This window comes from Sander lucioperca, chromosome 1, assembly GCF_008315115.2.
Source record: "Sander lucioperca isolate FBNREF2018 chromosome 1, SLUC_FBN_1.2, whole genome shotgun sequence".
Lineage (NCBI taxonomy): Eukaryota > Metazoa > Chordata > Actinopteri > Perciformes > Percidae > Sander > Sander lucioperca.
In genome coordinates this window covers 35,763,998-35,777,822 of record NC_050173.1, presented here as the reverse complement: position 1 = coordinate 35,777,822, position 13,825 = coordinate 35,763,998, and the positions used below count along the sequence as shown (strand labels likewise).

The window sequence follows — 13,825 nt, the reverse complement described above, 5'->3', positions numbered from 1 at the left end:
TATCACTTTGCAACTGAAAAGCCATACAGGGGAACAAAGTAACAGACTTTTTCTACTTGAAAAACACACCTCCATATTTATTCATGAGTTATACAAGATAAGATACATCATACAGTATATACAAAATCTCAACATTGAAATATCAAAAGATATAATAATACAAATATTTATCTTTCTTTCTATAAAAACCTTTCTTAAAAAAAGTATCTTATTATAAAATAGGCCAGCTTCTTCAGACTAGCTCGAAGCCAAGTCAGCTATTAGGTGTTTCTTGTGAAAGGTGATATTTATAAATCGGGGTTGGGGTGTGAGGTTATTTTGAATAAGATGCATGTGCCAAACATGTATAGGTTGTAAACTAATACCTCCATGCCTGTAAAAGTATGCAGTATGTGCAAGGATTGTGTGCATACATGTAACAGTGTGTGGAAGATTCCTGACTCTGGTGTGCCACGATAAGCGTACAGATTAAATGCATATATTTGTTGATAATTAACAAACTATAATAAGTCTCAAACTGGTCTTTAAAGAGGGCCACTTTTGCCTCTTAATTTTCTCTACTCTGCATCCACATGAATTTATAAAAATCACTTTTTATCTGAACACATTCAAAGTGTTATCTCAAACATTTATTAACTGTCCAACACTCAGACTTAAATTTTCCTTTATTGCCATTAAAATACACCCAGAGGAGTGTACACTCTAATATTAACGGGCTGCACAGGTTTTCACAATTTGACTGTGACAAACACAAAAATCCTTTGCATTATCAAGGAGATGCTCAAAATGCAGCAACATTTCTCAGTCCAGCAGTAATAACATGAGAGTCCCAGTGTTGAATACTGGCAGTATCTGTGCTTGTGCACGCTGTGGGTTACTGGAGTCTCATACAGCTGTGTGGTACACATTCAGTCTGTTCCTCAAGCTCAGGGCAGGGGACGCCAGCATTGGCCGGCCGCAAGAGGATGTAACGTGTGCGGTGGCGGACACCACCTCTAGAGCAGGGACCAAGACACAAACCCCAGGGTGACCAGAGAGACACTTCACAGTCCAATGGTGTCGCTGAATCGAGGGGAGAGAGATGTGAGAAAAACACAGTGTGTGTGAGTAAAGAAAGAAAGAGTTCAGAAGTACAAATCTCTGCAGAAGATGTTCTTGTAGCCTACATAAGTTATGTAAAACTCTTTAAGTGGAACCATATTACAACGTTCATGTAATACAAATCATAATTCTTTTTTTGGCCCTTCTACGTAAAATGTTTTGGTACCACTGATGTAGGGAGTCCTGTGGTCTTACCTGAGAAGCGCTTAGGAATAATAGAGTTTGGCAGAATATGATTGGACATTGGGGTTTGGCGGTCAGATGATCTGCTCTGTTGAGTTATCTTTATGCTGGCAATAGGTGGAAGCTCCTTTAAACGTGGATAGTAGAAGGAGTTGGCTGGATGGTTTGGCATCTGAGATGTGATCTGAACAAGTCAGCAAAGAACAGGCATATTTCATTGTGAGAGCCAGCAGCTTCTCAACACAATAGTCCACTTTAAAACACATGTTGGAAAACAATAGATGGTCTATTTTATAAGACAAGCCCTTTTTAGTCAAATCACTTTAGGTCAGGCATAAAGGCCGCCAAGAAATCATTCAAGTGGAGACAGCTAAGAACAATGTCCCATTCTCATGCTGCTGACCTATTTTAAGAAGAAAACAAGGACCAACCACCTTGCTTTGCTTCACCATGGAATGAATGACTAAATTAATTAATCAATGTATGATTTTTGTTCTTGTGACGTCACCTTTGTGATGTTTTCTGGGGGGCTGGTGGGAAAGTTTGGAGAAGAGAAAGTGAATCCATTGTCTGTCCCGGCATCATAAGGCTGGAGGTCAATGGTGACTTCCTGTTTCCACCGGCTGCCCTCACAGAGGTTTAGGCTGTCCACGCCAACGAACCAGTCGGGGCTGGGGACCATCTTTACCATCAGAGACAACTGTCGGTCAGAGAGAGAGAGAGTGAACGCAGTTAGTTCGAACTTTACTGTCCAAAAGGGACATTTAGTTTACAGTTAAGACTGTAGACAGAGCAATAAAGATACACAGATGGTGGCCGGGTTGGGTCAGTGGGTAGAGCGGGCGCACATAGACATGGAGGTTTCTGCCTCGACACAGGGTTTCAGGGTTCGAGTTCGACCTGTGACGGTTTGCGCCTGCGTGTCTTCCCCCCCTCTCTCCCCTTTCTCACCTAGCTGTCCTGTCCATTGAAGGCGGAAAAGCCCCAAAAAATAATCTTAAAAAAAAATACACATATGATGTACTCTTATAGAACAATATTACTTGATAACATCAGGTATTTGTTAATCAAGTTGATGGCTCATACATTGTAAGCATCACTGAAAACAAATTGAGGAGCAAGGCCGTTAAGTGCTTTAAAATTAAGAGGATGGATGTCTTTGTAGCTAATGGCATGGCTCTGGGAATTTGAGCTTTGTGTACAGTGATAATCCTCAAATGAAAGAATAATAAGAAAAATGTAAAAGAACTAAGATCGTAATCATGTATGTAATGGTAAACATTATAACTGCTAAACATCAGCATGTTAGCATTTAACTCAAAGCTCCACTGTGCCAATGTACAGCCTCACAGAGCCACTATGGCTGTAGACTGATTTCTTTCTTTCTTTCTTCATGTAGTACCCAGGAGCAAAATACTCAGACATATATTTTGATATTTTTTCCAAGATATTTGTTTTAATGCGGATTTCTTGTCTTTGTTTACTTTGTCAAATTATAACTGTAAATGAAACTACAGAGAAAATGCAGTGGAATACTTCAGTGGAAGACAGAGGTTACAGGACCCAGAGAGCTAGAGTAGCAATCTAAGCACAGCTGTGATTATTTTTCTAGCTCTAATTAAAAGTCTAACTCCAGCACTCTGATAGAATAATATAATAATATAATAATAATAATAAACAACAATCAATCGGTCTTAAGATAATTTGATTACCTCACTACAATATTATGTGTTATGCTGCCCCCTGTCTGTTGATATACGTTGTGTGTAAAATAAATGAAGTTAAAGGAAATCAAAGGAAAAAGTAAGTTAAAAAAAACACACACACACTGTTGATGTCAGGCCTTATACACTTTGTAACTTATAAATGCAGGGACTGGGGACTGCATGTGTGCACATGCATGCACCCACTCAGTTTCCTGTGCAGGACTGTGTCTCCTGTGTGATGGATGTTTCCTGAGCTGGTGACCTCATACAGGAAGTAGCCTGGGGGTCAGCGCACATTGAGGTGGCATACGCCCAGAAAACAGCGCATTTCAAAACGCCTCCCCACTTGCGGCCTGATATTTAGGGACGGGCCGAGCTGCTAAGGCTCGGCGTGGGATAAGTGGGTTTGGAGAGCTAATAAAGGGAGGCCTAGAGTCAAACAGAGTGCTGGATAGAAGAGTGCTGGAACAGACATCAAACCAGTTCACCAGACAGAACACACCTCCTGGAACAGGACACAGGTAGTGTCAGCATGACACATGTGGTCTGTTTCTTGCCTGTGACGCAGAAACAGAGTAACCAAATCAGAAGCAGCTCTGTTGCTTTTCAGAATCCTCCACTGATCCCCTCCTTCGTTCCTTCCTTCCTTTCTTCCCTCCTCTGCTAACATCCCTCCCTCCTCTTGTCGTTATCAGGCTCCTCTCAAACAGTGTTTTTTTCCAAGAAGTCCTGTCCTGCTATATCCATTGGGCCAGTCAGCAAGGATGTCTACTCAAGGGTATCCCTTGTCACTGGCTTGATCAGTCCATGGTGGTTTGCAATAGACAGGCCAGGAAGTATCTCTGGAGCACAGAGTTACTCAAAGCTCTCATGATCCCGCTTACTTTTTCTCCATCACAGAAAATCTTCTGCAGAGCCGAAGACAGAACCTAGAAAGCGAGCCGACTTAGAAAACATGCAACTCGGTCCAGTAGTGCAAAGCACCTTTATGCTCAGTTGTTGTTGTCCCATTTTCTGTGGTGCCACTGATACATAAATACTTGAAGAATAATGCCAGTTGGATACTGAATGGTACTTGTTTGCCGTTATCATCCTGTTTTGAATTACACATTTAACAGCAATAGCAGGAGGCTCATCAATATGGAGAAAGGAATCATATGTGTTTGGGATATTTGGGGCATTGCGTATGAATGTTTTGGTTTGTGGGGAAGAGAAAAAAGATGGGATTTAGATATGAGTGTGCAAAAGAGAGAAGCAGACAGGAACGCAGAATACCAGATGAAGCTGTGAACAAATCCACATCATTCAGTCTGTCATTGTCACGTTCAAAACACACATAATAGTCATACCCTGCTTATTTTTGCTGCTCTGTCCACTGGTCTAAAACAGACATCATGTACCTAGATGACAAGTTGTTAAGCTGCTGTCCATGACAAGTACTTAGCAAAGATGCCCTCCGACAGGGTTGTTTATGATTTTGAAGGGCCTCCGGCTCCAGGCAGTGGAATATCCAATGAACCAATGTAGGTCACCAGACTTTCAGGCAGGCACACACCTATTTCTAAAAACTCCAGGGAATGTCCACATTTCCTCTTCACCTCTTTTCCCCTCTTTCATCAGCTACATTATGCTTTACACATAAAAGAATGCCTTCTTTCTAGTTTTAACTCGGTGAATACTATGACACATTTTTCCACAGTGCCATACCTCATTCCTTCCTCAAATCCTTAGCCTTTGTTGAAGCCCTTGGAACAAATTTAGCAAGTCCAACCATGACCTTTGCTTCCAAATGCACTCACTATTCAGCAGTAGTGGTACCCCACAGTCCAGCGATGAGCAAAGTTGTAGGCTGCCATAGTTGGACATTGAGCCTGCAGCCCAACAGCAGTCCACATTTATCAGCCCATTCACCATGAGGTTATATGAGGCTTCAGCAGTGTTCACAGGAAGGGACTGTGTCTAGCTAAGAAAAAGCTCAGCACAACCCCACGTAACACGGCATAATGTACATTTTACTTGTACAGTTTAAACAAACAAGATATTTTAATTATTGCGCTTTAGAGCTGCTGGTAGGCAGATTACCATCGTACAGAGCCAGGCTAGCTGTTTCCCCTGTTTCCAGTCTTTTTTTTTTTTTTTTTTTTTTAATTCTTTCTTTATTTGAAAAAGCAAAACAATACAAGTACAGTTGCATACAAAAACAACATCACTTCTTTTGCTTTTCCCATTTTCCATTTTTTTGAGGACACAGAACAAAGCTGAACTAGGGAGCTTACAGACTATCTTAGTGACAGACTCATTATATACACAACAAATATACGCAAAGGAGATGAAAGCTGGGGATAACTTGACACTTTGGTGGATAAGGTTTGTGCTCTAGAAATAAGTAACCTTAAAGGCTGAGTTAAATAAAGGGATTATGTTATCCTTCAATGCAGATGCAGTTATATGAAGTCCTGTCGGACAGGTTTTACATACTCCATCCATTTAGTCCAGATCCGACTTTTCTGTTTGCTTTAAGAGAAAATGACAGTTTTTCCATAATGTATATCCCATAAATAATGTCAATCCATTCCTCGATGGTGGGTGGTTCTGCCCTTAACCATTTTTTTGTTATTGTTTTTTTGCTTGCTGTCAGTAGTATACAAAGTAATTTTTTGTCATTAGTTTTCCAATTGCCAAAATCTATATCAGCCAGATATACCGTTTCCCACTGAAAAGGGATCTTGGTGCCAAATATATTGTTTATATGTGTATGTATCTCTTTCCAGTAGGTGTGTATGACCTTACAATTCCAGAAAATGTGGAAGTGGTTGGCTTCTGTTGAGCCACAGGATCTCCAACAGGCGTCCCCTAAACCCTGTTGTCATTTTTGTGTTGGCGTGACAAAAAATCTCACAACATTCTTCCAACCAAACTCTCGACACGTATTTGACCCTGTTGAGATCCATGTTTCCCGTTTTTATGCTAAGCTAAGTTAACCGGCTGCTGGCTGTACAGACATGAAGTGGTATCCATCTTCTCATCCAACTCTCGGTAAGAAAGTAAGTGAATGTGTGGCTTGGTTGGCACAGTGGGTAGAGCAGGCATATAGAGGTTTACGCCTCGATGCAGCGGCCGCGGGTTCGCCTCCGACCTGCAGCCCTTTGCTGCATGTCATTCCCCCCTCTCTTTCCCCTTTCATGTCATCTGTCCTATGAAAAATAAAGGCCCAAAAAATAATTTTAAAGAAGTGAATAAACGTGTTCCCCAAATTATGAACTTATTCCTTTTACTAAACTTCATCCTGAGCTCACAGAGTTCAGTGGGACAGGCAGCAGAGTGCAGGATGGATGTGGCCGTTTGTGGTTGCAGGGCTTCAGCACTTGGGCTAAACATAGTATGATTGGATAGTGGAAAGATGTGGTGAAGTGTTTGGTCAGAGCGGATGGACGACGTTATGGGGAGGCTCGGGTCACCAAATGACTGAATACATTTAGTGAAACAGTCGGTTTGTGTGACTTACTGTGTCTGAGCATGTGTATGCTTTTGTGAATGAGTATTGCTGCTACTTAAGTTTTATTTGTGCCTACCAGTGAACTCCGGGGCTGCATGAGCAACTCCGTGGAGCTGTGCCCAATGCCGTTAGGGATGCCGGCCGTTCGGTGCATGGCACCGACTGCGCGTCTCTTTCTGGCCTCCTTGGCGGCCTTCATCAGCTCCACTGTCACCCCGACTTCGGCGAAGTTCTGCACCCCTGCGCTGGCTGGAGCACCCTCCTCCCACAGCCGAAAATGGCGATTATGGCTGACCGCTAAAGGGAGAAAAGAAAAACAAGAAAAAGGAGAAGCCAGGAGTAAGATGCGTATTCACTGGAATGCATATCAATGTCAATGAAGTACCACAGAGCCTCAGCCAGACGGTGAGATCATTTCCACCATGGAGCCTGTATGTATTTCTACGGCTGCCTCCTACATCCTGCAATTAAACAGACAATTCTGAAGGAATTGCCCACATGCATGTCTTTGGCATTATTGCACGGTTATAGTTACATCTTTTCTCCATCTATCACTGATAAAACCACAACACAGACTAGAACTGCCAGGAGACAGGTCAGGATCTCCGATTTTTCAACAATTTTTAAAACCTTTATTGATACTTTTTCATACCCTTAGGGCCAACACAACCATTTGCTTCACATTCTCATATTTAGTTATGGTTATCTCTGAAATCTGTTGAGAATCAAGAGACTGATTTAGTTTAAACTGTTTGCACCGCAGGTTCTGGAACTCTGTATTGAAACCCACAGAGCCACTGGCCTGGGCCAGTGGTTTTAAGGGCAGAGTAAGGTTAGCCAGAAACACGCTGACAAATGCTCTGATGGTTCTGCCTTACCTCACTTTCAGAGCTGCGTACAGGCACACATACACACCCATGCATTTATACCTAAACACTCTTGACACATGTATTAATGCACATACTTGCATAGAGCCACACACACAACCTGCCCAGCACACTTCACACACTATCTTGTTTCTCCCCAAACTGCCATTACTTACGCACTTAATTGCATTTCCATTCTAACAAATTTCCCACAAGCGTCAAGACCTTGAAACTCGATAACACGTCACGTTTAAGCCCCACCAAGACGTTAAAGCCTACTTCCCGGCCTTCCTAAATTGCCAGTGTTTTTTCTGTGGCCATGACAAACTCCATTCCCTCTTCCCTCTGGCAGTGTCATTGGCCCCTAGCCCCCAGACAAAACCATTACAGGCCCCCAATCGCTCCCGACAGGTTATGCTTTTCTTTGTGCTGTGACAAACTCCATTTCTAACAATGTTTTTGTTTCCTACCAGCAGACTGTCAGCCCATTAGGGCCCTTGTGTTTTTCTTCCACCCCCTGTCCCCCAGAGCCCAGGGACATTAAAAGCCATTATGGGTGTGTCAGAATCCTGTGCCTGTTTCTATATGGAGTAAGTAGCCCTTTATCCTCTGGCAGGGCAGCAGGGCACCAGTGAAAGAGCTGGAAACCAGACAAAGCCACAGCCACCAGAGACAGTGATGCACAAGAGCAGTCCACCACATACATGCACAAACACATGTACAAACATCTGCCATCCATCCCATGCTCCATGGCTTGGAGAAAAAAAAGCAGAATGGAAAAGCCTGAATCGCTTCTTCTTTTCTTCCTCCTCCTCCTCCTCCTCCTCCTCCTCCTCCTCCTCCTCCTCCTCCTGGCTCTGATGTAAGCAGTCTGACCCCACCACACCCCAACTATCATCACCCACCTTCACCAGCCCCGAACATCACTACTCCAGTGTTTACCGCCAACACTGTGGTAAACCAGCAGAAATGTGGGAAGGAAGGGTTGAGTTGATGAAAAATAATAGATATATGGCTGGACAGAAGTTAGAGAAAACCCCATCTGTTAGCATTTAGACTGCCTTTCTTATTACTCTCTGCTTCTTTGCGCATTAACATCCCTCACCCCTGTGTATGTGTCTGTATGCACATATGCATGCATGCTGGCAGTGACCCCATTTCCACCTAGTATAAAAATCGGTCCTGAGTGATCCATCACAAGTGAACAGCTTTAAGTAGCCTACAGGTGGGAATGCACCCAGGACGCACACATGATGGAGAGCAAAACTCTGCCTTTAGTTGAAGCTGAAGCTAAAGCTTCATCTCACTGTGGACACCATCTCTGTCCCTGGTTTGCCTCTTCTTTAACACAACTATGCGTGGGTACATTTTGACTAAGGCAGGTCAAATAACAACCCCCGACTCCTCACTGCTGTTGCAAGTCGGAAATTATGGTCAAAATTCATTGTATTACCACATCTTAGAGGTAAAACTTTCCATAAGAAATGGCTGCTTTTCTAATAACCAACTTCTTTGTCCCTTAGTATTTCTCACCTATGAGTTTGGACCACTGTGCAGGGGGCCGGAAGAGTGGATACTGCTTAGGGAAGGCCTGTGGGCTCCAGTGACCTGTAAAGACCAGGATGTAGGAAGCAGGACCCTTGGCTGTGCATTCTGTCCCATTGAGTGGTCGCAAAGGCCCAGCAAAAGTGAGGCAAAGGTTCAGAAGTACAACGAGTAGCTGCTGCAGCCAACCGCAGGTCAGGTGCTTTGATGACATCATCTGAAAGAAATGGAGAAATGAAAAATGGTTGCGAAAGAGTTTTCTTGAATACCATGAAATGTGTGGCACATTTTATAATCAAAAGCTGTTGAAGAGGTCTGTCAGGAGTACTTTGGCAACATTTGTCGATCAGCAAGCAATTGAAGGGATCTTAACAGGAACATTTAGGAAACCAAACCCAGACAATACTGGAAAATCAGTAGAAAGCTGGGAAATTCCATCTCCCTGCCCTCACATATCACAACACATCCATTTTATCTAAGAACAAAGCTGATTGAACTCGTTGACCCTGGCAGCTTCGATAAAAAGAAATAGCTCCTATTCCCCTGGGCTGTGACGAGTGTGTGTTGGTCCACAGCCAATCTGTGGCTACACCGCAAAACGGTTAACATTCATCGCTGTTACGGTAATGTCTGCCACAGAAGCTGGCCTAAAATAAAACAACAGTTTTAGCAGCATCTCTGAGGATAGATGCAAATACTGTCTGCTCTGCTGCACTACTGACCTCACCGACTGCCCATCCACTGACCACCAGCTGCTGAGTCAGACTCACCCTATTAAGAGAGACAGAGAGGGGAGGAGGGCATGTGCATCATTATTGCTCTGAACACATTTCAGTCTTACATTTCATAGTGTAGGGCTAAAGAGTTGCGTTTGGAGATGAATGTAAATCAGAGCCATGCTACTTCTCTCCTCTCTGCACCCTCCCCTTACATCTGAACACACATCCTTCCATCTCATCCTCCTCTCCACCTTCTACACCCATACTCTCATCCCACCTCTGCTCTCCAACCTTTTTAATGGTGGCATAATTACAGACCAACAGCCTGAAAAACTACTCTATTGTGGGCAACAATATGCGAATGCACTGCAATGTCTCCATCTTAATTTACTCCAGACTTGAGTTTTTCAAGGCTGCATTCAAAATGTGAGCTGTAAAATATTCATGGAAACTACCAACAGTTTTATTGTTTCTATAAAAAAAATTCACATGAATAAAGACGTGATATATGCAAGACTGCGAGTGATATGTCTGTCCAATTTGCAGCTCTGAGGACACTCACACGAATGTTCTTTAAATTTGGGCACAAATGCATGTGAAGTGTGGTGTTATTTCACCGTCTTCCTATTTCATTGGCAGATGTTTGAACTTTAAGACCGTTTATGACTTGATGACAGATATATTTCTCTGTCTCACAGAAACGGAGAATGATGTTTTGTGGCTGCAGCCTTGTGTGGTGTTTCTATGGATTGATATAACTAAACCTCCAAGCAGCTGCAGAATGCAGACAGTTAAATTTGGGCAAGTTGACCAGTGCACAAAAACACACATGCAAACACAAACACACACACACACACACACACACACACACACACACACACACACACACACACACACACCCTCAAAGCACATAACACACATGTCCAAGCTGCACATTGTCCCTGAAGTCTATTTCCAGAGGTCAGATAGTATTACTCTGCCAATATAGCTGCAATACTCCAACTCTGACACTTTTCTGACTGCAGCCTTATATGTCACTGAGTGTTTTATCAATTCCCTGTCTCCATTAAATGTATATTAACCACTGCACACTTTTAACAGCCAGCCATAAAAATACCTTGTGTATGGAGACACACAGAGCCTAGCTTTGATCTCACTACTCAGTCATCTGATCTTCTCACTGGCTGCAACTTTGCTGCTCTACAGGAGGCGGATAAAGCTCCAGGTCGAGATGCTTAACTATGCAACTTGTTCCAAAAGTAACTCTCTTTCTTTTGGTCTTTTTAAGCTGTTTTTTAATCTTGTGATTGAGATCTGTGTGCCTGGGTTAATGAAAGTTCACCACATGGAGCTGGAGGTTTTTCACATCAGTATGTGATCTTAACTGCTAGTGTCCTGTCTGCTCTGCCCACTGTTTTGTATAAAATATAAAAGGAGGTCATTCCTGTCACTGGCTGTTGCAGAGTTTACCTCTTTTACACACACATTCCAGACAAGAAAGATCAGCATTTTAAACTGGAAAGTGATTTGATGCAGACGCTGAATGATTTGTGCTGATTTACTGTAAAGGCAGTCCGTTAATGTGATGCAATGTGATCACTGTTGCTATAACAACCATTAATCAGATGACCCTATACTACACTGAGACTTTGGTTCAGTAAACACTTCGGCCTTCCCTCTCTGAACTTGTCACACTGGCACTATAACACGCTAAAGAGACATTTCTTGAATTCCCACACTGACACACTGAACTTTATCAGTCAACACACACACAGACCTGCTACCAGTCTGTTGCTGCTCCTGAAAACACATGCAGTAATAATAATAGACTGTATGGTATTTATTGATGCATACAGAGGCACACACTTATTTTCAGTCGACATAAAGTTTACACTTTCTCACGCACACACAGGTATGCACTCACACCACGCAGACCTGCTCTCATCAGTCAACATAGACAGACACATGCAGCAGTTTTTCAGGCACAAGACACAATAAAACGAGGGGATGTGGCGCGGAGCCAAATGTGCCGGCTGCCGCCCCATGGGCACCTTCACTGTGTAATTACAGCAGACTCATGCAGAGATAATACACACATCCATCTCAGCTCATATATATAGGCATGCAGGTATGCACACACAACAGATTTGTGCACACAGTGGGAGGTGTGTTCGTTTTTAACGAGGGGATTGCAGGGAGGTAATTTGCTGTTTTCCCTCAGATGTTCTCAAAAATCTTTTGTTTGGGGGGGGCAGTAGTGGATTCAGGAGTTTCTGCTGAGAAAAAGGATGCATCACTCTGACACTTTTTACACACTTCTGTATAATGTTCACCTTCATGCATACACAGAAACACAGACACACTCAGCCAGGGATGCATCACAACAAGGGGTCAGAAACATGACTGCTTCTTGTGGTGGGAAACCATCACAGTGTAGACAGCAGTTCAGACAGAGACAAGTGAGGAGGGCATGCAGAGTTTGGTTTGCCTGAAGCCACAACTTCAGCACAGAGACCAGTGTGGATGGACAGAGTATGTTGTATAGAAACTGCACTAATAAAGGCAAAGCAACTCCCGATGCAAATGTGCAAACACACGCACAAATTAATGAAGTGTGAATTCCATGGCAATATATTTGTGTTCAGGGATACAATAAGCAAAGAAACTTCCATTGCAAAGAATCCAATTCTAACAATAAAGACATACATGTGCACATTATTCTTGCTAAAACAAACATGTCGTAAAATTCAGTAGTGCAATATACATAAACATTTTTGAGGTTGACAATTTTGCTACTTGTACTTTACTAAAGTGTTTCCCCTTGATGCTACTTTATACTTCTTTTCCACTACATGCCAGAGGAAAATACTGTATTTTTATCAAACAACACTGACAGCTGTAGTTACTGGTTACTTTGCAGAATAAGATTCTACACATTAAAAACATATGATATATTTCGGAAACACGATGCATTGTTACAGATTAAACCACTCAAAGGAGTTTAAATCGTCTCCTCCTTAAACTGCTGCAACAATAAAATCCTGCTTAAATGTTAATGCATCAGTCTTAATTATAACATAATCACAGTATTAACAGTATAATAATAATAATAATAATATAACACTCTGAAAGTTGGCACTCTGCAGAAATAGTAACTAACTTTCGATACTTTATGTATATTTTGCTGGCAATTATTTTATAATACACTTTTATGATAATTATATACTTTTACATTTTGAATGGATAATTATTTTCTTGGGATGGAGTACTTTTGCATTATGGTATTGCTACTTTTACTTATTAAGGGATTGGAAGATTTCTTCCACCACTGTTCATTTACAAAAAAAATACATTACCTTTCACCAGATAAAGAAACAAGCTTACGGGATCTCATATGGCTAAAAAAGCTTTCCCACTTGCATGCATACTCTCAGACTCTCGTACAGAGAATGAATGGAGGCTCAGTGTGTGTCCTACCTGTGTTGGGTCAGTCAGTCAGTGACAGAGAGAGAAGCTGCAGCAGAATCACACTGTTGGGACCTCAGAGAGGATACAGCTACACTTCACTGCAACCGGCTGTCTGCCTTATCAGCCTTTATCCCTCTATACTCTGTCTTTATCTCCTTTCTCTTCCCTCTCTCATTGTATCTCCTCATATTACCTCTCTTTCTCTCATTGCCTCTCGCTTTCTCCTCCCCCTCCTTCCTCTTTTCTCCCCCTACCTCTCCTTGTATGGAAAGGCAGTTAACTGCCTCACTCCTCTCCTCCACTGTCCCTCTCTTTTCTCCCTCTATCTTTCTCTCTCTAGTCTCTCAGTGGCTGTGTAAACTCAGCAACCTCATTGCTGACAAGGTAATCAACACCACATTGGCCTCTCTCAACATTCACCACTCAGCATTGCGTATTTTTTTTATCCCTGTTCGACTGAGCACACTGTCAGACTTAAGAGGTGTGGGTTGCTGAATAATGGCAGGAAAATAGAGGGAGAAATGAGCAATAGGGCTTACGCACAGACATGCAACCTGCATAACAGACGAGTTAAGTCTGGACCAAAGCAGGCTTTTATTTCTGCAGTTCATTTACTGATTGGACATTGCAGGGAATCAAAGGGTTTTAAATGGTTGCCGCTTTTTTCCCCTTTCAAATACTTCTGACCTGTGGCAGATCCAGCTGTGATCTCAGCCGAGAAACCCCTGTGTGTGTGTGTGT

General features: G+C 42.5%; 1 protein-coding gene across 2 annotated transcripts; it reads right to left on the bottom strand.

Annotated features, from left to right (window-relative positions):
- Positions 1-56: 56 nt before the first annotated feature.
- On the bottom strand, positions 57-13,825 carry spon2a (spondin 2a, extracellular matrix protein). 2 transcript variants are annotated; one of them, XM_036007712.1, is made up of 6 exons: positions 13,094-13,825; positions 8,886-9,114; positions 6,563-6,783; positions 1,793-1,984; positions 1,297-1,468; positions 875-1,062 (listed from the first exon to the last, which is right to left on the bottom strand). In XM_036007712.1, the coding sequence occupies exons 2-6, from the start codon at positions 9,112-9,114 to the stop codon at positions 875-877; spliced, it is 1,002 nt and encodes a 333-aa protein (XP_035863605.1). In that variant the 5' UTR covers positions 13,094-13,825. The 2 variants fall into 2 exon arrangements, with proteins under 2 accessions (XP_035863598.1, XP_035863605.1); XM_036007705.1 differs by lacking the exon at positions 13,094-13,825 and having other exon boundaries at positions 57-1,062.